Below are 27,027 nucleotides of genomic sequence, written 5' to 3'. Positions count from 1 at the left end.
CTTCAAAAAATTCTATTTCCATTGCATATTCCCTTACCCTTACAGTCACATTGGTTCGCATCCTTAGGGTCATCTTTCACTCCTCACAATCCCTTACTCTATACCACTGTGATGAGGCTTATAATTTCATTTCCTACCTCTATCCACTTATAGGCAGAGGGAAATGCTAGAGAATTCATTTGAGAATTGGTTTAAACCCTCACTAACAATTTGGGAATTTAGAATGTCTGCTCATCTTTTTAGCTAAGAAACAATCTTAAGGATTTGCCTCATGATTATAGAATCCTGCAAAAAGAGTAAGTGAGGAGAATGGAGGCAAAAAGGACAACATCTACTGGAAGGTGTCAGCAACAGAAGAAACTGGGTTCTTTGCCCAAAACTGGGAGTAAAAAGAGAGGACTGGTGCTGAGTGGCAAGAGTGGCAGCTGCTTGTTCATTTCTAGGAATTCTCATCAAGATGAAAAACAGATGGATGAAAATAAAGCCTATCATGGTACCTGGTAATCCATGAGACTGTCATGGACACTGGGATTATGGACCAAAAATGGAGGGTTGGAGCAATATGTGTGATAAAGAATGGTGAATCTAACTACACAAAATAATAGTTGGTTTTCTTCTTATTTTGAAATAGAGATCCCAAGCTCTGGCCAAAGTTTAGAAGAGAAAAACTAATTCCTTTATCCTAGGGGTGAATGAACTATGTTAGTATTTTTTAAAAATAATTCCAGGAACTCTCCAAAGAGAATTGCACAGGAATCTGAAGCCATTTCCTCTAAGCTGTCATTTACAGATTAGCACAGACTGGCACATAGGCACTTAGGACATGTTTATTGATTGGGGGGAAAAAAACCAAAAAAAACATAATGTCAATGAGAATTACTGACAAAATTTCCAATCCTAGTCCTAGTAGGATAGAAGAGTAAAGAGAGACAAGGCTGTTATGAAGCCCTTGGGGCAACAAGGCTCTACCCCTGCCCTAAAGAGAGGAAGGGAGAAAACTAGACAAGAGGGTGGTTATTGTAAGGCAACTATTCTTGACAGAAATGGGTATAGTCTACATTATATCTTTGTCCTTTTTTTTAATTTTGTGGGAGAAGTGAGAAATGAATGGCTAGCTAATCATCCTTCCTTCATAGTAATACCTAGAGATGACGAGAGAGGACACTTCTCAAGTCAAACACTTAGCTCCACTATACTTTTATTAAATATTTATATGCTCAAATGAGTCTGTTAACTCACAATGTTCTAACTATATTTTTATCTCATCTTTGTATAAATCATTTTATAATCTTTCAATGATTTTACTCTGAACTTCAAGACTCTTGTAATATCCTCTTCTATCAAGGATTCTTTATGAATATTATCATTTATAAATTGACAACTTTTAAAGTAATATATTCATATTTTCACAGTTTTGGTCCATAATGCTACTATAATAATTAACCAAACAATCTGGCCAAAACTTCATCAATTGAAATTAGTCGTCATAATAACAATAATCAGCAAAGTAAATGTAAATAAGCAACTATTGTTCTAATGGCAGTCATTAAAAAATTGGTTTTATTGATGAGATTAAATAGCAAGTATTACTATTAATGTGTAATAGAGTAATGCATGCTGTTTGAAAGCTCAATGAAGTTCTCATGTAAATTTTGAAGACAAATCATAAAATAAAATGGAAGAAATTAAAAACAAAGAAAATTAACATTCAATACAAAGCAAAAAAACCAAATGATATGGAAGAGAAGAAAATAGAATATCAATGATAGAGATAAAATACTTGGAAAAGAAGTTATGTTATCATTTAAAGAAAAGAGAAAATGCAGCAATGAAATTAGAAAAAAATTCAACGTGATGTATATAATCTTCCTCAAATATGGACAAGAATAAGCTGAATTCAACTTCAAACTGAAGTTATAGATTTAAAAATGAATTAAAGGAAATATTAAAAATGAAAACTTGAGAAATTCAAAATTTAAATTATAATCAGAACATTAAATACTTAATAAATCTATAATGCTATTTAATAAATGTACAAAAGCTAAAATTTCAATAATTATAACATCCCTAATTGTGAAATTTAGACTAAAATTGCTTATTAATATCTAATCACTATATCTAATTGTAATTAACATTTGTGAATTAAATTCAGACTTGATTTTGTAGCCCTTGTTAGATAGATTCAAACTGACTCCTATTAGCAGAATATGTAAAAGTTTAATACCCTATTATTATGGATTACATTCCAACCACAGACATTCCAGTCTAAATTTTGTTGACCCTGGGAGAAGATTTGTTAATCTAGTGATAAGATGTGCCTATTATAAGACTTTCCAGGTGATTTTAATCAACTCTGTTTTTCCTGTTGCCCTAAGATATAGCTGTACCTCCCTAGAGTCAATTTAAGCAAAGGTTACTCTCCATTTCTGGGTTAGACCAAACATAGTCTTAGATGCCACTTGCATCTTTGGACCATTGGGTCCAATTGGACCGTACCCTTAATATAGCCTGATACCTTTTCAATTGTATTAAAAATGTTGCTCTGTTAGATGCATCCTTGATTACTGAGGACCATTGGATCTGTTTAATTGATATTTGCTATTTACACTAATAATACACAGATCTTGCTAGGACTTTTGTTCTTCAATTTCTCTTTATTACAGATTATTTTTTTTTAACCACAACACAAGCACCCTCTGGGGATCTTCAATTTATTTCCAGGATTTGAAAGGTAACCCTGAGGAGTTTTATATCTAGTCCTATAGTTTCTTTGCCCCTACTGGTGTGATCTTCATTAATTATCAGAGTCATAATTAGCCCTTTAAAAAGATAGTCACTAAATGTTATATTAAGAGCAGTTAGTACAAGTCGTTCCCTCCTCCCCCCCAAAAAATCTAAGAGTATATCATTTAACCAATACACAAAATTTTCTTGGAAAAAGTGGGTTCAAATTTAAAGTACAATAGTAGTGAAGTGCATATGTAAAGAACAGATGTGACAAAAGGGTAATTCCCAACTCTGGTCCTAGAAATCCATTTTTCCTTTTCTGGAGTCCTGATGAAGTTGTATTTCTCTGCTAGGTAGTTTCCTCACCAAGACTATCTTTCTTGAATTCATGACTGGGACTTCTTTCTGCCATGAAGAATTTCACTTTCTAATGCTATTTTCAACCTTGACTGACTAACTCTACTTCCACTGGAGGCACTATCACTGCCATTACCATTAACACCCAGTTCCAAGGAGCACTGTAGCTACTGGAATCGTTTAGTTACAGCTGTTAATAGGAGCTCTGTGCCTGTGTGACTCCAAAACTCCTGATGTGCCTAAATACTTCCATTTTTGGAATACAATTTCATCTAAGATCAGGAAATCATGATTGGTTTAAAAAAAGTTCACACAATATTGCTATAACAATATTGAACAAAATTGTTTTTAAGCCAAAATCAGTTACAGCTATAGAAGTGTATGGACCTGGCTGGCACTGCACTGAAACATCAATGTGTAGATGATAGTAGAGAAGAGAGAAAGTGGAAAGAATGAACTACTGAGAAGAAACTATTATTTTATTAAAGTTGTCAGAGAATCTTTGAATTATTTCTCCAGGATAATAATTCTACCTATTATATTTTACACATAGGTATTTAACCAAGGATAATCACCTAGATTAATTTTGAGGGTTTAAAAGCAGCTTGGTCTTGTAATTCTTATAATTACATGAACTGAGAAACTCTTCTTTTAGAAAGAAGGCAGATTCCAAGCATTTAAAAAGTACTTATTAGATGTCTATTACTGTGCTACACTTCGGATACATAGATGTAAGCATAAAGACAGTTTCTGTCCTCAAGAAACTTACATTTTCAAAGGACAGAAGTCCCTCCTCTCCCTCCCACACACAACGGGGATACTGAAAAACCCTAAGTAGGGGAATGCTTTTGAAATCCAGAAAATTAGAAATAAAGCCAGGAGACTGACACAATAAAATGTGATTCTAAAAAACCTGATTTTAGACACATTGCCAAGTTTCTTTCCTAAGCACAAATTCTCAATATGTAAAATGTGTTTAGACCCACTAGCATTACTCTTGGGATCTGTAGTCAGCCTATATCCCCTTTTTTCTCAACCAAGTGAATGAACCAAAGGTTTAAGGGTTATAAGATTATTGCCTTTCTGATGAGTTTACAAACCCTTTGAAACAGTGGTGGGAAATTTCTATCTTTCAGTTGAGGCAGAAGAGTGAAAATATATATATATTATTTATTTTATTAAGTAATATTGCTTGTGACAGCTTTTACCTCAGAACTTGTATCTCTAAACTAAAAAATATAGATTTTACAGGGAATTCAGACCTATCTAATCTTATATACGTGTATCAAATTACAATGTTAGACTCACTTTTGATAAAGGTAGTTGTTTATCACCTTCACAATTTGCAAATCATAATATTTATATATTATATAATAATAATAATAATAATCCTAACATATCTGCTGGCTAGTGACCTGACTAAAATATTAGTATTACATATCACTACTTTGGATAGGTCTTTTTGCAAAGAGACTATAATGATTTTTTAATTCATATTATTACTGGGGTTTTTGACAGCAGCTCTTGTGCTATGATAAATCCTTAAAATGCTTTTCTCATTCATTTATTCTCTGAGTTCTCCCTCAGTAATCCCTGAGTCATAAGTACTTCAGACCCAAGCCCAATTAAAAGGATTTTTCATTATGTGTGGCTCAGAAATGGTGAGGAGTCACCATTTTTTATAAAAGCTGGAGAAATCTCTAGGAGCAAAGCAAAAGTTATTGTAGGTTCTTGTAAGATCAGGCGACCCACCCGACAAGCAGGCAATCCAAGGGAGAAGGGACTTTTCAGGACCAGTTTGACACTTAAATCCCTCATTGGCTGAGGGTCTTACATTCTAAACCTGGGGAACTACCCAAGAAATTGAACTTGACCAATAAGTACAAAGTTACCTGGAATATTCTCTTTTATTTGATTTTCTTGGGGTCTCTGGATTCTTGGGAGTAGCCTTGGTTTCAGTTCAGAGTAATCACCACGAGAACAGCCAGGGGTTAAAGTCCAAATCCTTTATTGTCTCCTTCAAAGTCTTGTCTCCTTTCCTGGGGCGTGGTTAGCTGTCTTAGAGGCCTGTCTCTCTCTCCTTGATTCTAAGAGCTTGAGCTCCTGCTCTTTCTCTGCCCTGTGAATCTCTCTGAATCCAAAGGTTTGTGCTTCAGCCTCCAGCCACCACAAAGATGGACAATGGAATAAATCTGTCCCTCAGCAGAGCCACCAGGAGCCTGACTGAAGATGGAAGGAATGCCCAGTCCTTGCTGGCTATTATATACACCATTATCTTAGATGTGAATCTTGTGGAACTATATTAAGTACTAAGTATGGGTACTGAACTAGAGAACTGTTAAGCACCCTGCTAAACAACCATTGTCTCATCAATTCCACTGAATTAGCACCTTGTAAGAATCCTTTGTTTCAAGTTCAGAGTTCTGGCCCATAACAGTTGCTCATATTTGATTGAAATAGGGAGAAAATGATGTCATGGGAGGATAGCAGGAGAGGGACTTAAGTATATACCCTTGAATCAATGTTCAAAGACCTTCAAGCCTACTCCAACTCTGAAGTAGGTGAAGCCTTACTCGATTTTCACAACTGTCTTGAAAGATTTCGCCTCATCTCGTTCAGTTACAACTAAGTACAAACTCTAGTCATAATTGACACTCCCAAACTTTCACGTGGTCTTTTATGCTTGTATCATGATGGGTTCTCCTCCTAGAATCCCTTACTACCTTTCTACAACTCAGCTAAAATGTCACCACATGAACCTTTTCTTGATCCCCCTCACAACTAGTACTCCCCCATCCTCCTTCCCCCCAAAAAAACCTACTTTCATTTACTAGTGGAAATGGAGGAGTGCAGATGAGTTACATCTCATCTGTACAGGATTAGTACATCCTGTCATGTACTAATGACCTTGGACAAATCACTTAATGCCTATCTAGCTCAGTTTCTTCCTCTATAAAATAAGAATAATAATAGTGCCTACTTAGGCATGCCAGCTGTTACAGTGGTTAGAGCTCCAAACCTGGAGTCAGGGAGATTCCTCTTCCTCAGTTCAAGCCTCAGACACTAACTGTGTGATTGAGCAAGTTACTTAACTTTGCCTCAGTTTCCCCATCTATAAAAGGAATTGGAGAAGAAAGTGGCAAATCGCTCCAGTATTCTTTCACAAGAAAATGCTAACTGGGGTCACAAAGAGTTGAACACAACTGAAAAATAAGTAAACAACAACTTCTTGGGGTTTTTGTGAGGATAGCATGAGAAAGTATTGTAAAACCCTTTGCAAATCTTAAAATACATTAAAATAAAATAATTTCTAGTTACTCATAGCAGTAGAAATAGTAGTAGTAGTCGTAGGCATTATTTTTCCCGAAACAACGTAAACTTCTTAAGGCAGGAACTGTTTCGTATTTCTCTTTTTATCTCTACCAGCCAGTGCAGTACTGACATATAGTATTGGGTAAACTGAACAAAAGCCAATAGTGAGAAAATATTTTTTGAAAGCAACAAATAATTTTTAATATTTAAAATTTTTATTGTTTCCTTTGAGATAACAGCCCCAATTTTCTTTCTTTATTTCTTTTTTTTAGTTGGCAAATTACAGAATTTTAAATTGGTTTGCTTCCTTCAGCATTACAGATATTGATACAATCTTCTGTGGACTACTGAACTGTAGTGATATCTAAAGGGTGTTTTACAGACACACAGAAGAATTGACTCTGACAGAAAGCCACTCAGCCAAGAAATTTGACTGTCATCTTGATCCCCTTACTTTCACTCACTTGGCTGACCACTAAATAAATGTGTTTCTTCCTTGTGGATGATAGTAGGCCTCTATCTATCAAAGTGCACTATACAAATAAGATAAAAACGACCACATTTAGAAGAAGGTCAAATTAATATAACTTCCTGCTATCATTTTTCCCATACTTCTCCAAATGGAGAACAATTGTTTCTGCAGAATGGCATATATAATTCTTGAAAAAAGAAAAGAAAAGAAAAGAAAAGAATAACTTTTTCTAAGCAAAACAGGTTTAGGTTATTTGCAATTTCCTCCTTATATTGAAGGAACAATTTAATTTTGATCATGTGCGAAGTGATCAGACAGATGAGCATAAACACTGTGGTCTAGCAGTAAAATTCCACATACATCAGTGACATGGGGAAGATATATGTATGTGTTTATGCACACCTCTTTCTCCATATAGTTTATTTGTACCAATTTTAAAAAATTGATATAATGATAACTCACATTTATTTGTGTTTCAAGGTCTGCAAAATATTTGCTTAGATTATCACAATTAATCATATCAACAACTGTATGAAATGGGTGCTTTATTGATCTCTTTTTACAGATGAGGATCCTAAGGCTCAAACAAGTTAAGAGATTTGCCAGGGTCATACAGCTGAGTATTTTAAATAGGATTTGTCTAATTTCTATTGGATTTTCACTGTAGTAAGGCAACCAATTTATTAGTATTTTAGAACTGGAAACTTAATTTAGTAATTTATTATCATGTAATAATTTGTCAAATAAATTAATTTAAATAAATTTAATAACTTAATTTGTGACTTATTATTTGTTATTTTATAGTTGGAAAAGATCATAAAGGCAGTCTAGTATAAACTCCTTGTTTTATAAATGAGGAAACTGAGGGTCAAAGAGACCATGTTATTTGTTAAAGGTCATACATAAGAATGGACTTTTGAACTAAGGTCTCTTTGCTCCAAATCTAATGCTCTTTCACTATATAATATGGCTTCTTCCTTCATTATTTCTTGGTCCCACTAATTTCAATGGATATTTTCAACTTTTTCTTTTCTCCTGAAGATTTTAACTCTACCCCATCCCTTTCTCTCTAAAGATAGAGGTCCTTCCCTTCTATTTTACTGAGAAGATCAAGGCCATCTGTCCTAAGCTGCTTCTTCTGCGTTCCAGTTTCTGATGCAGAGATAGACCTTCTCCAAGCCAAGGAAGACTCTGTTTGTATCTTCAAGTCCATTCCATCACATCTTTCCTCTGTCTTTCTTACTTCCAAGAACTTTCTATGTACTAGCTCCTTCTATAGTCACTTATGTCTGATTTATCCTTTAAAAAATTTCTTCATTTGATCTTCCTGTACCTTCAAAGTATCCTCATCTATCCTCCCTTTTAATTTAAAACTCTCAGAAAGAATTGTCCTCATTTGCATATATTTATCTTTCAGCTTTTTATAGTTTGGCTTCCAGCCATAACACTGCATTGAACTTTTCTCTTCAATTTTACTAGCAGTCCAGTTAAGTCTATTTAAGAAATTAGCAAATCCAGATGACTTTTCCAGGTTCTCATCCTCCTTGACTCCTTTACCTAATTTTGTGTACTGTTGACCACCTCCATCGGTGCAATATTTTTCCCCTTGAATTCTGACACAGATGTTTCCTTGTTCTTCCTCTTATCTGCCTGATTATTTCTTTTCAATTTCATTTTAATAATAATAACTTAACATTTATATAATGTTTACTATGAATTTGGCACTATTATCTCATTTGATCCTCACAAAAACTCTGGGAAGAAGATGTTATTAGTATTCCTTTTACAGATTAAGAAACAGAGAATTAAATGACTTTGCCAGAGTCACCCAGCTAATAAGTGAAACTGAATTTAAACTAATATCTTCCTGACTTTAGGTATAGGGCTTCATCAATTGTACCACTACTCATGGCATCTCAAACTCAACATGTCCAAACCAGAACTCACTATCTCCCCTCTAAACTAATCTGTCCTCCAAAACTTTCATGTTTTTGTGAAGATACCTTCATCATTCCATTCATCCAGATTATTAATTTAGGATTATGCTTAACTCTTCCTTTGCCCTCACACTGCCTATCCAATCATTTGTCAAGTAGTAACAAATTTATAGCCACAAAACCTCTCCTTTCTGTCAGTTCTGCACACAACTTTTACTCTAGTTCAGGCCTTCATCACTCCTTATCTCCCAATTAAATCTTCTCCTTCAAATCTCCTATTCCAGTCCATTTTTCCTGGAGCTAAAAAAACCCCACAGTGTTGGTCAAACAACATGTATTGGGTACTGACTTCGCCTCTGCTCAAAAATCTTTAGTGTTTCAATAGTAAAATACAAACTTCTCAACTAATCACCATCTAACTTACTAATTTTATGTCTTATAATATTATATAAAATCATTTCGATTATCTCATAAAATCTCTGTTCAGTCTTCCTCTCAGAATCATTCACAGTTCAGTGCAAAGGCTTCCATTAGCTTCCTTTGCTTAGGTATTAATATCCTGTCCATTCTTAAATTAGCTTATAATATGCTTTCTTGTATATATGTTGTTTTCCTATTCTTCTTACTTAAAATAGAAGCTTCTTGAGGGAAAAGTCTCTTTCATTTTTGTTTCTGTGTCCCTAAAGCAATTGTACATGGTTATTACTTAATAAATATTTGTTAAATAGTTCTTTTTAATCCCCTCCTATCTCCTATCTTTTTTTTCCCCAGTTAGCTGGTTATATGGCATTACCTTTCTTATTTTTCCTAGGATAATTATTTAGCCTAACTGTGCCAGAGGACTGCTGTATATCTTTCCTTAAGCATTCTGTCTTTCTGAAGAGCAATTCTAGTTCCCTGGTAAAAGTGATTTTTAATACACTTTAAAATACACACAAATAAGAAATAAAACCCAACCTGGTCAACTTCCAACCCCTGGCCTTTGGGATTTTCATTGTAAGCACCTATTCAAAAACATCTCAAAATTTTAGGAAGATGAAAAATAGTATTTATACCTTCCCCCCATTATCCCTTAAATATACAACCAGCCTGATTATTATTTGTTTTCTTAATATCATTCTCTCCACTAACACCTATGCTAATGAAAGCATACATTGACACCTCTCCTGTTAATGAGTCATAACTATAACTTAAGTGGGCAGCATGAGCAAGTAAGGGAGATTTTGAAAAAACCATTTAAATTTATAATTTAGCTGCATATACTCAAGAAATTCATATAGCACAATATTAACCCAAATGTAGAAATAATTAATACCTATTTCACATTTTATGCATAAAATGCATAACAGATCAAGCTTCACTGTATGATACAAAATATTTTAATATAGTAATAATTATTATAGTTATCATAGGGGGACAGAATTATCATGTCAAGTGACTTGACATGACATGACAAAAGTAATGTTTAAAGAAAAGTATATTATCTGTTAAAATATCCTGCATGAAGTGGTCAGGAAAGAGGTCTATTATTTCATTGCTTACTTATTAATTTGTTTTAAAATAGGACCAAAAATTCAATGTTAAAAGCTTCTAATTTTGACATTTTTATTCCTTCTCATATTGCTCATACATTAAATTCTCTAAAATAATTACATGTTCAACTAAGGATTATTCTATTTTAGCTGTTTTTCCTTTGTAAAGAAAAACTTTAAAGCACTATTTAAATGCTACCTATCATTATTGATGTTGTTCTTTATAAATTAGGTATTGTCCATGGTAGCAGGAATCATTCCTGTAATTCAACTGTAATGACAATAGTAATCCTAAATAAAAATATACAAGCAAAACTCCCTTGTTTTTATACAGAATTGCTTTATGGTCATGGGAAATGCTGGCAAAAGATGATGTAATCTATCATGTCCATGGGATTTTAATATCTTCACAAATGGATTATAGTGCTTTGGATTTCACCTTTATCTGAACCTTTCTTGTCCAAATGCAAGATAATGAACATAAAAGTTGATCATATCCTATACTTAAATTACAATTTAGTGTGTCATTACTTCCTATTCAGATGTATAGCTTTTGAAATATCTTCATTTTTTTAGAAATTGTAAGATAATGCTTAATGAGACACAACATTTTAGTTTGTTTGATTTTTTATCTTTGGACTGTTATTTCAAAACTGCAAGAAAAATTTTTCAATATCACATTTTTTATTCTATCCTATTTTCCTCATTGTAAATAGATGTTCAAAAAAAATCACCATTTGAGGATTTTTTACTATTAAAATTGTCTAAGATAGTACAGCTAATAAGTAGTCTCTTTTGTTCTTGTCACTGCAAATCAAAACTAAAACTATTTTAAAAATATGACTAGAATTACTTGGAAATGTATGGGTTTCCTTTAAATGAAAACCATTCTAAAATAACTGCACTAAAATCTTCCTTTACTCAAACCTGATTTTTATAACTTAAAAAGTTTTTTGTAGTTATGTAAATTTTACAGTGGTTTTGGTAGAAAGCAATAACATTTGAACTGACAAGATAATTTTAGATATAGAAGCAAATGTTAAGCTGAATAAAAAGTTTAAAATGTTGATTCCATCTTTCTGTTAATTGAGATTCTTATGAATATAATTTTAATATAAAAACTATGGAGAATCAGAATGTTATAATAAAACACTAAACCTGAAATTTGAAAATATGGATTCAAATTCCAAATTACATCATTTGCCCAGCCTTGTGATCTCAAGCATTTCATTTACTATTTCTCTGAACATCAGAGAAAGGGTATTTTCTTTTTTCTTATCTTTAATATGGGGGTAATACTTATTACATGTCTTGCAAAGTTGTTATAAAAGTACTTTGTAAATCTTAAAACATCACATGAAAAAAATCTAGAAAATAAAATTTCTAACTTATAAATAGTATATAGTATATATATATATCTTTTTATTTGTCAATATAAAAATAAAATTGAAGCAGGGTGATAGGAAAAGATGCTCACAAACTAGAATAATGGATTGAATTTAATGATAGGAAATTTAATAGAGGAAAATGTGAATAAAGATTCATGTTTGGGCTCCAAACACCACCCTTAAAATAAAGATGGAGGAGAAGTGTCTAGATAACACTTGTATGGAAAAGATTTGATAGTTTAAGTGATTGCACAAATAACTTTTCTTCTAAAATAAATTCCCTAAAGTAACAGAAGATGTTAATCCATGAACTTGAAAGTCATTAAAACAAGTTGATTATTGTAGCAGGGCATTATACCAGGCTTGTATTAGATCAGAGATTTGTGTCTTGCCATAGGTAGATAGATATCAAATAGAAATCTTTGGTTTGGAAAACATCATAACTCTCTATGTCAAGAACTGTCACATAGAAAATAGATTAATTTTATTTTTCCATAGCTGCAGGCTATAGGCTAATTGGACCAAATTTGCTATTGGGCAAAATTAGGGGTAGAAGGCCAAATTGTGGTAATTTTAATTTAAGCTAAGCAAAAGAAAAACTTCCCAATATTTAAAGATGTTGAAAAGTAGAATGATTATCTGTCCTCTCCTAACCTTCCCCTCTCCCATTCAGTCATTCAAAGTCTTCACCAGAGGCTAGAGAATCAGGTATAGAGTGGTCTGAGGTCCTATCCAACTCTTATATTCTGTGATTCAAATATAATTAATTAATATCATTTCCCAGAGTTTTGGATATAAGATAATGTTAATCATAAATAACTAAATGAAAGTGATCACTTACCTGATTTTTATTCAAACCTGATTTTTTTTTTGTCATCCATATTCATAGAGAGTACTTTGGAGACTGATTGAAGATTCAAGCATACGATTTTCACATTTTTTGTTGTTATTTGTTAGCTTTCTCTTTCTCGTGGTTTTTCTCTTTTGTTCTGATTTTTCTTTCATAATATAATTAATATGGAAATATGTTTAAAATGATTGTACATGTACAGCATATATATATAATCCTCCAAAATATTATGCAGCTAAGAATAACTTTTTTTTTTAAGAAATCAAGAAATTAATGTGTTCATTTGCTTGACATGTCATCCAGAACTCTATTTACTATTTCTCCTTTTTGGCTACTTGGTGCTCTTTTTGCCCAAATCATTTAAGATTCAACAGCCTCTATTTAATTAAGGTGACTTTAAGTCAGCTTCTTCCTGACTTTGGAGTCTCTAAAATATAATTGGTTTGTCAGGCAAGAATTTTAGGTTTGCAGTTTCACAGCTTAGTCTTTTGGAAAATGTTTACCACTTTTGTACCCAGAAGGCAATTGGAACTGCTAACACCCATGGAAAGTGAAGAATCATTTTCTTTTAAACAACTGACATCCTATTATTGAGTTAGGAACATCTATGACATTTTTAATCCTTTAGGATTTTCAGCATTTTTGTCACCATTCTGAGGCAATCTTTGTTTATTCTGCCTGTCAGATTGTATTCTTGGATTCAATTCTTTTCATTATTATCTCTGACCTCTCCCTTTTGGGTCTGTCACTTCTTTCTTTGGCATGTGATGTGAAAAAAGTAAAGATGAGAATTTCTTGTGAAACTTCTTTAAAAAAACAGTTTTATCTAAATTTTGGTCACTGTGGTATAGAAGCCTTTAATGTCGTTCTTCTATGTAGCTTGTGCTCATTGAACCTTATTCATGAAGGGCAAGGTCTTATTTCTCAAAGCAAGGCATGATAAATCAGGGTGGACAAAATCCATAGAATGACCCTGTCATTTTCATCTTTTAAGTTTTCATTTTTCCATCAGTGGCATACAATTCAATGAAATCACTTTACTTCTTTTATTTTAAAGAGCTTAAGATTATTTTAGTTTTACATTTTGATGTGACAATGCTTTTCTCTGGAGATATTTCTCAACTCACTTCAAATATAATGAATTATACTTGACATTATACTTACATAAATATTTAAATATTTCACCATTTCTTTTGAAAATGAAGATAGCTAGTAGGAAATATACTTTGACCCATATTATGTCTATATAAATGATAATTTAAATTAACATGATTTAAATTAGTTTTCATTTCTGGCCAGAATGTAAAGTTCTGGTAAGCTTTTTTGAGAGGGAAGTTAGAGGACTTTATTTTATTACCACTTAATGTGACCGATTAGTTTCTTTTTTAAAAAATGAGGAGTTTGGTATGTACATAAGGATCATTATTCCAATCATTTAATAAAGCATTAAAAAAAACAGAAGCTATTAGCAGAGAAATTAAGAAATATCCTGAGTCTGAGTATAGCCTATCAACTGAGATCTAATATGAGCATAGAAAGGTTCTGTGAAACTGTCCTGTATTTGGGTTTTCTTTTGATTTGCAATAAGCTGCGCAAGCTATTGACCCCTCAAAAGAGATGTATCAGCTTCTGAATTATATTCTTTCAAGGTTACTTCAGAATACAGTACTTAGGAGACAGTATCTTAGAATTCCTCGGATTCTGAAAATGTGTCCTAAATGTTCATATCCTTTGAGAATTAATGGTATTAATACAATTCTAACTAATGAATAATAGAATTTTTCTGAGAAATTTTGATTTTGAAATGTTTAAGTATATGTTAAATAGAGCTATTTCTGTTACCTTTATTCCTAAACTAGATTTACTTTTTGAAGAATTTAATTGTTCACATCTCTGTGGGCATTTTCAAGTTCCCATAGTAGTGAATAAAGGACAGATAGGTAGTATAGTGCATTAAAAAAAAAAAAAAAAACAGTTCTGGAGTCAGAAAGACTTGAGACCAAGTCCTATTTCAGACACTTACTAGCCACTAGACACTTACTTGCATAGCAAGTCACTTAATCCCAGTTGCCTCAGTATTCTGTTCTGTAAAATGGGCTAGAAAAGGAGATGGTGAATCTCTTCACCGTCTTTGTCAAGAAAACCCCAAATAACGTTAAGAAGAATCAAACAGTTGAAAAATGACTGAATAACAAGTAGCCAATATCTCTTCTTCATTGATTTCTGTGGCACTTAGTTTTCTTGTTCCTCCTACTTTTGTGATCATTATTTCTTCTTCTCTGTTGTCTCCCAATTGTAAGAATTTCAGAATATATCTTGAAACTTTATAAGATTATCTCATAAAATTATCTGACTTAGATTTTAAAATGCCTTCTAACCCCCAATTAATCCCCTTGGGAGTTTGTGTATGCTACAAAATCCCATTTTAGGGCATAGTTATAAGAAAGATTCATATGAAATGGCAATGGTCTCTTAATTGTTCTCTGCCTCAAATTTCTAACTTCTCTAAGTCGTTCTCCATACAACTGCCAAAGTGATTTTCCTAAAGTGAATGATTGCCTATATTATTTTCCTACTCAATAAATCCCCTTTTGATTCTAGGACTGAATATAAGTTCCTTAGTTTAGCTTAAGAGTGTGTGTGTGTGTGTGTGTGTGTGTGTGTGTGTGTGCAGGAGTATTTTCTCTGTACAAAAGATGTAAAGCTAAGCCCCAGATGGCTATATCTGTGCTTCTCTGTTCTTCCATTCTGTTTTCATTTGGTTGGGGGGAGAAAGGAGATTTAAAGGTGGGTTTTATTTGGTTTGGTTTGGTGGAAGAGCAGAGGAGGAGGTCTCAGAGTGCAGGAGGAAAGAGAGAAAATATTATTATGCAATAAAGTTAACATAGGTGTTTTACTTTTAGAATTTTTTATATAAAGTCAAATTTGAATTTTATATTAAGTGAGAATTGTCTATTTGTATACATATAGCCTTGCCTGTTTTCTCCCTCTGCTATCATCCACCTCCAGATTTCATTTACATATACATACATGCCTCTGTATGTGTATGCATATTCTTTAAATTTTATATATATTTTATTTATTTTCACATTATACTTTCTTTCTGGAATATGCATATTTATGCACATATTCCTTCTAGGATGGAATGTAAGTTCCTTGAGGTATGGACTGTTTCACTTTTGTTTTTCTATCTCCAGTGTTACTGTAGTTCCCAGTATATAACAGGCACTTAATAAATGCTCATTGATTGTTTAGATAGCACTGAGATCCTTGAACTTTGAGTCACTCTCCATGCAAAGTATAACAAGTAATTACAAGAAAGATAAAGAAAGCACTAACCCTTGAAGGAATCTGAACTGTGCTTTTGAGGAAGCTTGAGGATCTATAGGGCAGAAATAAGGAAGAGAACATTTTTTAGACATAATGGACCACTTGTAGAAAGGAATGGAGGCAGAATAGGATTTATAGTATAAAGAATAGCTAGCAGACCAGTTTTACTGGAAAAGGTACATAAAAGAGCTAATATAAAGTAAGCTTGAGCCAGTAGTGAAAACAACATTTGAAAATCTTTGACTTTCAGAGGATTTTCTATTTTATGCCAGAAGCAAAAAGGAGACAATGAAGATTTTTGGAGTGATTGATCAGGTTTGGAGTTTTAGGATTTTAGTCTGAATTGTGTGGAGGGTAATTTAGAGAGGGGAGCAAACAGAAGAAGAAAGATATATTAAAAAGTTATTTTGAAAGTCCAGGCAAAGTGGAAAGATCATGTGAACTAAAAGGTTGGGAATGAATGGAGAGAAAGATATATTTTAGAGGTGTTGTAAAGTTCCATAAAACTGCAGAAGAGAAGATGAAACCTGGAAAGACTCAGCTGCTGCAAGTGCTTTTGGAAACCTAGAAATGTGATCAGATGGGAAAGTCTGTACCCTTTTCTCCTTTCCACTTTCTGAGTTTAGTTTTGTGTTGGTTTACATTTATTTGCACAGTAGAGGGGAAGCATGTTGGTTGCCTAAAAATAACCGCAAGGAATCAGTTGTAGTCAGTACAAATGAATTTGTGAACATAGAATACTCAATTGAGATTAAAGAAGGGAATTGTAAAGGATTCCCATCCTATGCTAGAGTGAGGTCTTTGTTGAAGAGTCAAATCACAGAAAACTAGAAATCCTCATAAAAATAAATAAAGCCCGAGGGCACTGGCTAGACAGCTAGGAATAACTGTTCTATGATTTAAGAGCATGGTGCCTTAGAGAAAGAATAACCTACTTGAATTGAAAAGTCTGTTCTAGCCAAGAGCTGAAAGAAATAGACAGACCACTGTTGAAAAAGATGACTTTTCCATTTTTCTACTGGGAAGAGAGGGGGGGGAGCATGAGGACAGTGAGTTGGTCCAATGCTTGATATGGCTACCTCTTTTCTGAAAAAAAAAGTTGTTAAAAAAGACTCAAGGCTTTAAACTAAATGCACATTATCAATCCATTCTTCTCATGATAGATTTCACTGTACAGGAAGAGCCCAACATCTATAAAATGAGTTATAGTAGGTGCTGTCTAAGGTCTCTTCCTGCTTGAAATCTGTGTGTATCTGTGTCAATCGGTAGCTTCAAGGTGAACTGTCATTGAGAAGTCTAAAGATTATAGGTTTGAAGCTGAATTTCATGCATGGATAAACAATAATCCACTAGTCTATATTTTAATCAAGCACTAAACTGGATGCTGCCTGCCAGAGATGGGTAACAATAGTAGCTTAGGTCAAAACTTGCTCTGTCTCATAGTCTAGAAGATACTGAAACTATGGCAATACCATAAGAATGAGTGAGTTTTATCTGGGATACTAGACTTTGGTTAAAAGGAAATACACTGAAGAATTTCAGATTTACACAGAATGATTAATCTTCTTTGCTTCAGTCATTTATATATGATTGGTGGCAAGAATCTATGAGTGATGAAAAAACACAAGAAAACAAAAATCAAGGTAAGGGCCTCTGCAACTCAAGTTTTTGTTTATTTTTGTTTTTTGTTTTTTTACATAAGAATACTTTATTACTGTGGGGAATAGGTGAGTTGGATTGCTACAGTAGAAAACTCTGGAAATATACCCAAGAGTCTCAGATTTATAGAAAAATATTAATCTTCTTTGCTTCAATAATTTTTATATAATTGGTGATTTATATGAGTGATGACAAACACAAGATACCAATCATCAAGGAAAGGGCTTCTGCAATTCGATCTTTTTTTAAAAAAAACATAAGAACACTTTACTACTGAGACAATAACTAAATTGGATCTATGTAGTAGAAAACTTTCAGATTGCTACTACTGGACATATTATACTCAGAAGAAACTGGTTCCACCCATGGCAATTTTTTTCTCTATGGCCATAAAGGCATTACATGATGACTTTAAACACTTAGATTAGGAAAGGATACTTGAACTATAAGATTCTACTGGTTCACAATGACAGGATATGAATAGAAACACATCATTTACTTGAGTGAGGGGCATTTCAGAGCTAATGATACATACGTCTAGTAAACAAAGGGCTCAGGTATAGCTGGAAGGGTATAATTGAGTTGGTCAGTGTCAAGATTATAAAGAGATGCTAGAGCAGAGGTGATAAAACATGAAGAAGAAAAGTTGTGCAGTATTGAGTACAAAGAGATTTTCGAAGAATGAAGCAATAGGAAAATGTGATCAGAGAAGTTATGAATTCTTGGGGTAGAATAATTATAAGTGATGGCCAGAAACTGTGATCTTGTTGTATTTGGCTGAATTGGAACAAAAATGGAAGCCGTGGAGTTGAGGAGGTTGATGAAATAAGAGGCCCTCATGTTCAAAAACAATTGTGAGTTCCTCCATATAAAGAAAAGTTTGTTTTTGGAAAAAAAGAACAAGACCTAATTACTGAATTCTTTGAGAAAGAACCAAGAATTACATGGGAATCTACTGATGATGAGTTAAGATTTGAAACCCCATAACATTTTCTACAGAATACTTAAGCCAAGACTGATAGAACTCAGCAGCTTGATTACCATGCAAAAGCTATCCAGCATTTGTTTCCACATGCAATTGAAAATATAATATATTTAGAAAACAGCACTCCTCTCTTAAAAAATAAACCTCTAATGAATGAGAGGGCATTATATATCCAGGATCCAAGTTAATTTTGAAAATTAACTTGTAAAGGTTCAATGACTTCATTTATACCAAAACAAAGAACCAAACAACAGAATTGAAATGAAGGCAATGTGATTATATAATGAAAACTCCAATCTTAATCAACTCCTGACTCTGGATTTCATGAGGTCTCCTGAGAAAGACCTCTCACAGCAGGTAACTGATAGTTCAGGACAGGAAAAGAAAATACACACATCTAGTTGTCTCTGTACACTCCAGGAAATCAACTGCTCAAAAAGAGAATAGAAATAAAATTTTCTCTGCAATCTTAGGGGAAAAAATGTGCGCTTGAGGACAGCATTAGGGAAGGGGTAAGGGAAGAGAAGAATATGCTTTATATTTAGTATTTGCCTCAAATAAAACAAAGAATGTGGATAACCTTGATAATAGTCTGTGTTTGCCTTAGAACGATGTCTGGAAATTGCTTTTTATTAAAGGTATTTCTTGACCTGCAATTTGAACTATGACCTTGCATGGTATATAGTTCATTGTTCAGCCTCCTTGATTCATCCTGCTCTCAATAGAGCTAGGCCCTCTTCTGAATTTACTTTTACTTTCTTTTTAGATTTTTAATGAATCAATTAGCCCTGTCAAACCTTTACTAAGAATATCCCATATCTCTGGCTATGAGTCCCTTCAGAAATCTATTGCCTTGCAGCATAAAGATCCAGAAATCTAATAACTAGATCATACCACTGTAATGGATGACTTGAGCTGCTTTCTCTAATTATAAGCATTAATTCTATGTCAAACATTCATTTAGTCCAGTTTAGAGCTTGTCTGATTAGAGAGCCCTTAAAATTTACAAAATTCCTATCCATTGTATTGCCATAAATCATGTAAGAAATTTGTCATAGATGTGCCTCAGATACAAAAGCCTTTATCCTGGTTTTGAAGTATGTTATCTTACATTCTCAAAGTTCAGTTCAGTATCATTTCCAAAACCTTTGTTGAATCAATTCCTTCTTTAACAACCTAGAGGAATGAATTAGAGTAGCTAATAAAATGGTTAACCTTTCATTTCATGACAGACTAAATCTACTGACTTTTCTTAAATCTTGACTTCAGTAAATATTTATCTAATATCTTTCACTGTGTGAGAGACAGCCTTAAGGACTAGATAAGCAGTTAGATTTGGAGTTAGGAAGAACTGAGTTTAGGCCTCTGGCATTTGGTCAACTGTGTGATGATAGGCAAGTCGCTTAATCACTTCAAGTTCTGGGCAACTCTCTGATACTTAATGTTATGTAAAAGTCACTGAGAAATACAGGAAGTTTCCATCCTTCAAATTCACTGCAATGATGAGCAATCACTGTTTTAGACCAAAATCCAAAACAAAATAGAAATAAGCCACTGCTTCACTCTTTCCCCTTTTTAATTATTTGCAAAAATTCCCAAATCATCATTGTAACACAAATTTCTATCCCATTAGTCCCCTGTTCAAGAAAATTCAATGTCTCCTTTTGATTTTAGTATAAATTTTAAACATTATATCTTGGCAGTCCTTCACAATCTGTTTACCTTTCCAGACTTAGTTCACACTTCCCCAAACATGATATTCCCTATCCAACCTCTATGACTTTGCATAGCCTGTTCTTGGAGTTTACTCTCTCTCCTTACTTCTCCCAAGTTTATTACAGGGCTCAAATGAATAATGTAGGAAAAAGTGTCTTGAAATATGAAAGCACTATGCAAATGCTAGTTATCATTATTATCATCATTGTTACTGTGATCATCTTTAGTTTCTTTCCAGAATCAAAATCACAGAATTTGAAAATTCAAAAAGATATCAGTGTCCATTTAATTCAACCAAACACAAAAGGAATCCATATTTTTACATACCTAAGAGATTATCAGCTAAACTGGTTGAAAATCACTTTCCAGAGACTCTCTTATCTTTCAAGTCATGACAGCCTACATTTGAAAAATGGTCATTTTTAAGAAGTTTTTCCATGACATTGAGCCTAAATTTGCCTCTTTTGCAATTGCCTATCCATTCTACTGCTTCTGCCTTCTGGGGACAAAGGATACAAATGAAACTCATCCTATATATGGCAGCCCTTCAAATTTTTGAAGACAACATCCACCATTTTTTCCAGATGAAATATGCCAAGTTCCTTCAACAAATCCTTACATGTTCTTGTCTTAAAGATGAAAGTGAGCATCCCTTTTCCCTCCCCCTAGAAACCATCCAATTTTATCAATATCTCTCCTAAAGCAGAATGCTCAAAACCAAACAGTACCCCAGATAATATCAGATCCTTTCCCATCTTGACCCCCTAGTGTACAAGTTTAATTCTATAATTGTCTTCTCTCTCAAATTCTCCTCGCTTTTATTCTATAGAAGTTTTTGTTTCCTTCCAAATTTCAATCTTGGATTACTTTCACCATTTATTGCCGTCACTCTCACTCAAGTGATGCTGAGCAAAGCTGGAAAAAATAAGGAAACCATGCTGACTGGATCATTTCAAGTTTTATATGACATAATCTCAACTGATCATTCACTGAATCGGTTCAATCCTTTTATAGCTTCCTAATGGATTCACTACCCACTATCCCACTCACTACTTTCCCAAACTTTTTCATCCCTCTCATAGCTCTTCCTACCATTACCCTCTTATCTGAGAATCTTGAATCACTGAAAAAGTGAGACTATTTTTTAGAAAGTTTCATCTTCTCTGTTCTTTATCTCACATCACTCACATTCCTTCTGCCACTTTCTCTTTCTCCTCAATTTCATGCAAAAAGGTATTCCTTTTCCTTGCCAAGGCAATCCACACTATAATACGAGAAATCTCATTCCATTCTGTCTTCAGCAGATTGCTTCCTCCATCATCCCCGTGCTCTTACTAATACTTAATTTTCCCTGACTAGTGACAACTTCCACACTTACAAGTATGTCCTTGTATCCTATCCTTAAAGAACTCTCATTTGTTTTTGTCCATTGCGTTGTATGCTTCTTAAAGGCAGGAGTGATCTTTTTCTTATTTATATCCCAGACTCTTAATAACAGTTCCCAGCACATAGCATGTACTTAATAAATGTTTGTTTAACTGCACTGAACTTGATCTGTCCATGCCTTCTAGTATTCATCCTTTATCTCTTCTTCTTCATATGGTTAAACTTGAAAAGGCTATCCACAGTAGAAGCTTGTATTTTATCTCCTCTTGCTTTACCATCTAACTTCTGACTTCACGATTCAACTCGAATTGCTCTCTCCAAAGTTACTAATGATTTCTTCATTTCCAAATCTTATGTCTTTTTCTAATTACTTATCAGAATTGAATTCTCTGCAGCCTTTGGCAGTGCTAATCAGCCGTTTTTCTTTGATACTTTATTTACTCTGCCTTCTCTATGTGACTGTTTCTCCTACAGTCTGATTTCTCTCTGTTGTCTTTGCTGGATTTTCATCCAGGTCATACCCACTAACCATGGTGATGATGACCCACAAGACTCTGTCCTGACCTTTTTTCTCTTCTTCTATACGGTTGCACTTGTGATCTCATCTGCTTCCATGGTTTCTTGTCCAGTCCCAACATATTAACTGATTTCCAGTCTTGTTTCTCTAATTTTGTTTAGATATCTCAAACTGGATAGCCTGTGGATATCTTAAAATAAAATCTGTCTAAAAGAATTCATTATCTTTCTCCTTAAATCTTTTTCTCTTCCTAACTTTACTGTTATTATTTAAAGTACCCATATGCTCCCAGTCACCCAAGCTTATAACTTTGGTGTTATCCTTAACTCTTCATTCTCTCTTTACCTCCTCATATACAAATCTTGTCATTTTTACCTTTATGACATCTTCTATTTTCTCACATTGCCACAGTACAATGTGGTATAGGCTCCCAATTTCACATCTGGACCACTGAGATAACTTTTGTTGTTCTCCTTAACAATCCATCTTCCAATCCCTTCCAATCCATCTTCTACTCAGCTGTCGAATTGATATTCCTAAATTCAGGTCTGATAATATCAGTTTCTATTCAGTAAATTCCAGTAGTCCCCCTTTAGTGGCACAATCAAACATAATTACCAAACATAATATTCAAAGCCCTTTATAACATGGCCCCTTCTTACCTTTATAGTCTTCCTACACCTTATTCCCCTCCACATGTACTCATTGATTCAGTAATACTGGACTCTTGCTGTTCTTCACACAAGCTAGTCCACTACCTGACTATTTTCACGAGCTGTCCCTCCTGCTATGAGGCAAATAATAAAAGGAAAAAAATAACAGAAAGTCTCGTTGAAAACTCATTAGATTGAATCTGGCATCACCAACTTTTTACAATTGTCTCTATTTAAAATTTCCAAGTGTACACATACACATACACACTGTATGTATATTCTTTAATTTATTCATTTTGAAAAGTCTATGATTTAATGAACGAGTTTCAAATCACCTTTCAAAACAAAATACAGAATACTTATCCAGGAAAATAATTTGATTCTTGAATATTTGAGACTGAGTACCCTTCATATTCTTATTCATCTGGAGGTTGTGTGATATTGTAGAAAGAGGTACAGAATATAGAATAAAAAGGTCTAGGGATGATTTCTGATTGCTACTTACTATGTTTGACCTTGTGAAAGCATTTAACACCCCAGTGCCTTAGTACCCTCATTTTTAAATTGACTGTTGAACTTGATTTCTAAAATTTCTCCTAGTTGTAGATTCTATTGTACATATGTACATGTGTACATATACACATATGTATAGATGTATACACATACATATGTAAACATTTATACATATATAGATATAATGTATATGTATTTTTCATGTTTAACCATTTCTTCAATATCTTCTTAGATCCCAGTATTTATGAAGATTTCATATACATTCTCTTAGCCTCATTGATGAGTTTTTAACCACTCAGTTTTGATTCTATTTCATGCAATGTTTTATTTGCATAGTATAAAATTTTTTATCATTTAGCACTATATGGTAACCTCACAGGGAAAACATTATAAAAGACTAGGTTGCAGGTAATAGTACATTATTGCTGTTCCTTTAAAAACAACCTGTCTTCTACATGCTGAGGAATGACTTCATATGGAGTTCTTCAAGGCCAGCAGTCCTCTGCTCCTTGCTCTCTCCTAATTTATTATCCTGTTATATCAAATTATTAAGTTATACTGATTACAGTATAGGAAAAACAAATAGGAACCATATAATGAGAGCATTGTACTATCTTCATCATATTGCTGTTAGTTCAAGAATATGGTTCATTCATGCCCATTTTTCATTTTGTCTTATAGTTGATTTCAAGCCTCATGCCAGCATGGATACTGTCCATCACATGCTACTGTTTGGATGTAACATGCCTTCTTCTGCTGAAAGTTATTGGTAAGGCCAAAACTTAATATGTGCAAGTTATACTAAACCATATGATTCACAATTAAAAATCACATTTATACTATTTATTTAATAAAAGAATAGAAGGAGTACTCGTTTTGTTTTATTTTCTAGAAAAACATTTTCATTCTATTGTGGTGTTATACTTGGGTTGTACTTTGTTAGAATAAATCAGAAGACAGCAAACTTGTAATATGAAGATAATTTTTAAATGATAAGAAATTTCATGCAAACAACATTGTAGTCATACCATTAGTGTTTGTCAATTAAGAAAGTACATGATAAAAATATTATGAATTTAATGATGCTTTTAAATTTGGATTTTATAAAGTTAAACATCTATCATATGTAAGTTACTATACTAAATGTATACAAAAGTCAAAAATCAGTCCCTGCTCTCCAAAATTCACAAAAGAGACAATATATAGAAATAAGATATATAACAGGATAAAATGGAAATATTCTCAGAGAGAAGGTACTAATATTAAGGAGAACTGGGCGGCGGTTCTTAGAGGAGGTGGGACTTGAGCCAAACCTTGAAGGAAATCAAGGAAGCCAAGAGGCAGAAATAAGAAGGAAAAGAGTTCCAAGCATGGGAGACTGCCAGCGAAAATATGTAGTGAGGAGATGGAGACTTTGTGGGAGAAACAGCAAGGAAGCCAATGTCAATAGATCACAGGATATGTGGAAGGAGAATAAGTTATAAGAAGGCTAGAAGTTCCAAGTTATGGAAGGATTCAGAATCCAAACAAGATAATTTTATATTTGATCCTAGCAGTAGGGAACAGTGGAGGAGAGGAGTGTGACATGGCTGACCATGTCTTTGTTTAGAGAGAATAGTTTGAGAGGTTGATAAACTAGAACTAGAAGAGACCAACAAGCAAGTTCTATCAATAATCTTTACATATATTTGAAAAGTAGTAACGTGTATCAAAATCGAGAACTTACCAAATACCCACTATATGCTAGTCCCTGTGCTAATTATATCATGTATTCAGTCTTTAGAAAGTATGTTTTTATTTATTTCTTGATGAAATAAATAGTGCTATTTTATTAATACAAGATCATAATTCCTTTGCCATCATTGATTCATAGTCCAAAGGGTAGAAAACACTACATAACATAATCATAATCAAAAATCAGTGTTTGGAATTGTCTTAATAAAAAAGTTTACTTTCATAGTACTTGTCTGATTATATAAAATAAGAAACACTTCAAATAAAATTATGTAGTTAGCAAAAGGGCATGATTTTTAATAAATAATAAAGTAATCCACAACAGGGAAACTGAAATTTTAAATGAAATTAATATTCTAATCTATATCATTAAGAATTAATTGTATACTTTTTTGCCAAAGTACATGAGTAAAAGGTTACATTTGATTCTTGTTTTCCACCTCCCTCCACTGAATAAAATAATATGAAGTATGGCAAATAAACTAAGTAAAACAAGAAGAGAAGAGGTTATACAACTCCCCGTGAGGCAAATATTGCAGGAAAAAATAACAGCAGGTCTCATTGCAAATTCATCAAATTGAATCTGGTGTTAACAACTTTTTCTTAATACCTCCAGGCAAATTTCCTGGATGAATTCCTGAAGAATGACTTTCAGGGCTTTTTTTTTCCTATTATGTTTCTTATCCTCCAACTAACAGGCCTTTGAAGTCCATATCTCCTTCAGCATAGCCTTGTTGTCTGTTTGTCTGTCTGTCTGCCACTGCCATTCAACATTATTCACTGGACCAGGTTCTTTATCTTTTAAGTCACTTTTATTTTATGGTTTGAAGAAACAATCCATTGAGGATGGAAGAAGGATACAGAAGTCTAGGAAAGCTCATAACCTAAAAGTGAAGGCAAGAGACCATCGGTAGAGGGGACAAAATCAAAGATGGGATATATACCCATTTTCCACATTGCATCATAAAACAATTAAAAAGGCTAAATAAATACTAAATAAACAAAAGCTAGCTCCCATACATTACAGCAAGGAAGTTGAGGAATGCAACAATTAAAGTAAAAGAATAAAAATAACAAACAGCAAAAAGATGAAAGAAAAGAACCGAAATTTATAAAACATGGAGGAGAGTAAGAAGCAAACAAAGAAGAAAAGGAATCCACAAAATGAATAAATATTTTATTTTATTTGCCGAGGCAATTGGGTTTAAGTGACTTGCCCAAGGCCATACAGACAGAATTGTTAAGTGTCTAAGGTCTCAAATTTGAACTCAGGTCTTACTGACTTAAGGGCTGGTGCTCTATCCACTGCGCCACCTAACTGTCCCTTGAATAAATATTTTAGAAGCAATAAAATCACTAAGAAAAGGGAAAACATTTCAGTGAATTCTATTGAACCTTTGGAAATAATAAGGGAAAACCCATAAGAAATTCCATAATTGTGGAGAAGAGCAGTAAAGTATTTAAAATAAGAAATAGAATTTTTAAGATAGAAATGAGAACTTTCAAAGATTAGATCAATAAAAGAAGAGAAAAATTTTAGAAGAAATAATGGAGAAGTAGTCCCTCAATAAGCATTTATTAAATGCTTAACTATATTTTAAACACTGTACTAAGCACTGGGGATAAAAAAATTCCAGAATAGTAGGTTCTCTAAAACAAACAGATTTACAGTATAAAAATTGAGGAACAAAAGGATCAATTGAACAAAACCAAAAGATAATTAGGCTAGAAGAATACAGGAAAATTCTGTAAACCAAAGAATCTGACTTGAAGATATGAAGAGAAATACAATTAACACTTTTAATTGAATGTTTAGGAAATCTTAGGGGATATTTGCCCAAAAGAATTAGAAAAAATATCAAAAGGTTAGATTGACAGAATCTAAAGGAGACTATAAGAGAGACCCCCAATTTATTTCAATATGAAATATACTTAATTTATAGAGTATCAATGTCAAGC

At 33.3% G+C, this 27,027-nt stretch overlaps 1 protein-coding gene across 6 annotated transcripts in view; it reads left to right on the top strand.

Annotated features, from left to right (window-relative positions):
• The window catches only part of PAM (peptidylglycine alpha-amidating monooxygenase), a 362,537-nt gene that overhangs the window by 166,589 nt on the left and 168,921 nt on the right, over positions 1 to 27,027 (top strand). For all 6 annotated transcript variants that reach the window (XM_031968924.1, XM_031968914.1, XM_031968908.1 and 3 more), the window contains one exon: positions 24,016 to 24,103. In XM_031968924.1, the coding sequence (XP_031824784.1) occupies positions 24,016 to 24,103 (88 nt within the window). The remainder of the gene's footprint in view (positions 1 to 24,015; positions 24,104 to 27,027) is intronic.

Source organism: Sarcophilus harrisii, chromosome 1 (genome assembly GCF_902635505.1).
Source record: "Sarcophilus harrisii chromosome 1, mSarHar1.11, whole genome shotgun sequence".
Lineage (NCBI taxonomy): Eukaryota > Metazoa > Chordata > Mammalia > Dasyuromorphia > Dasyuridae > Sarcophilus > Sarcophilus harrisii.
Note: the sequence above shows the minus strand (reverse complement) of the source record. Positions and strands in the feature narration are given on the sequence as shown.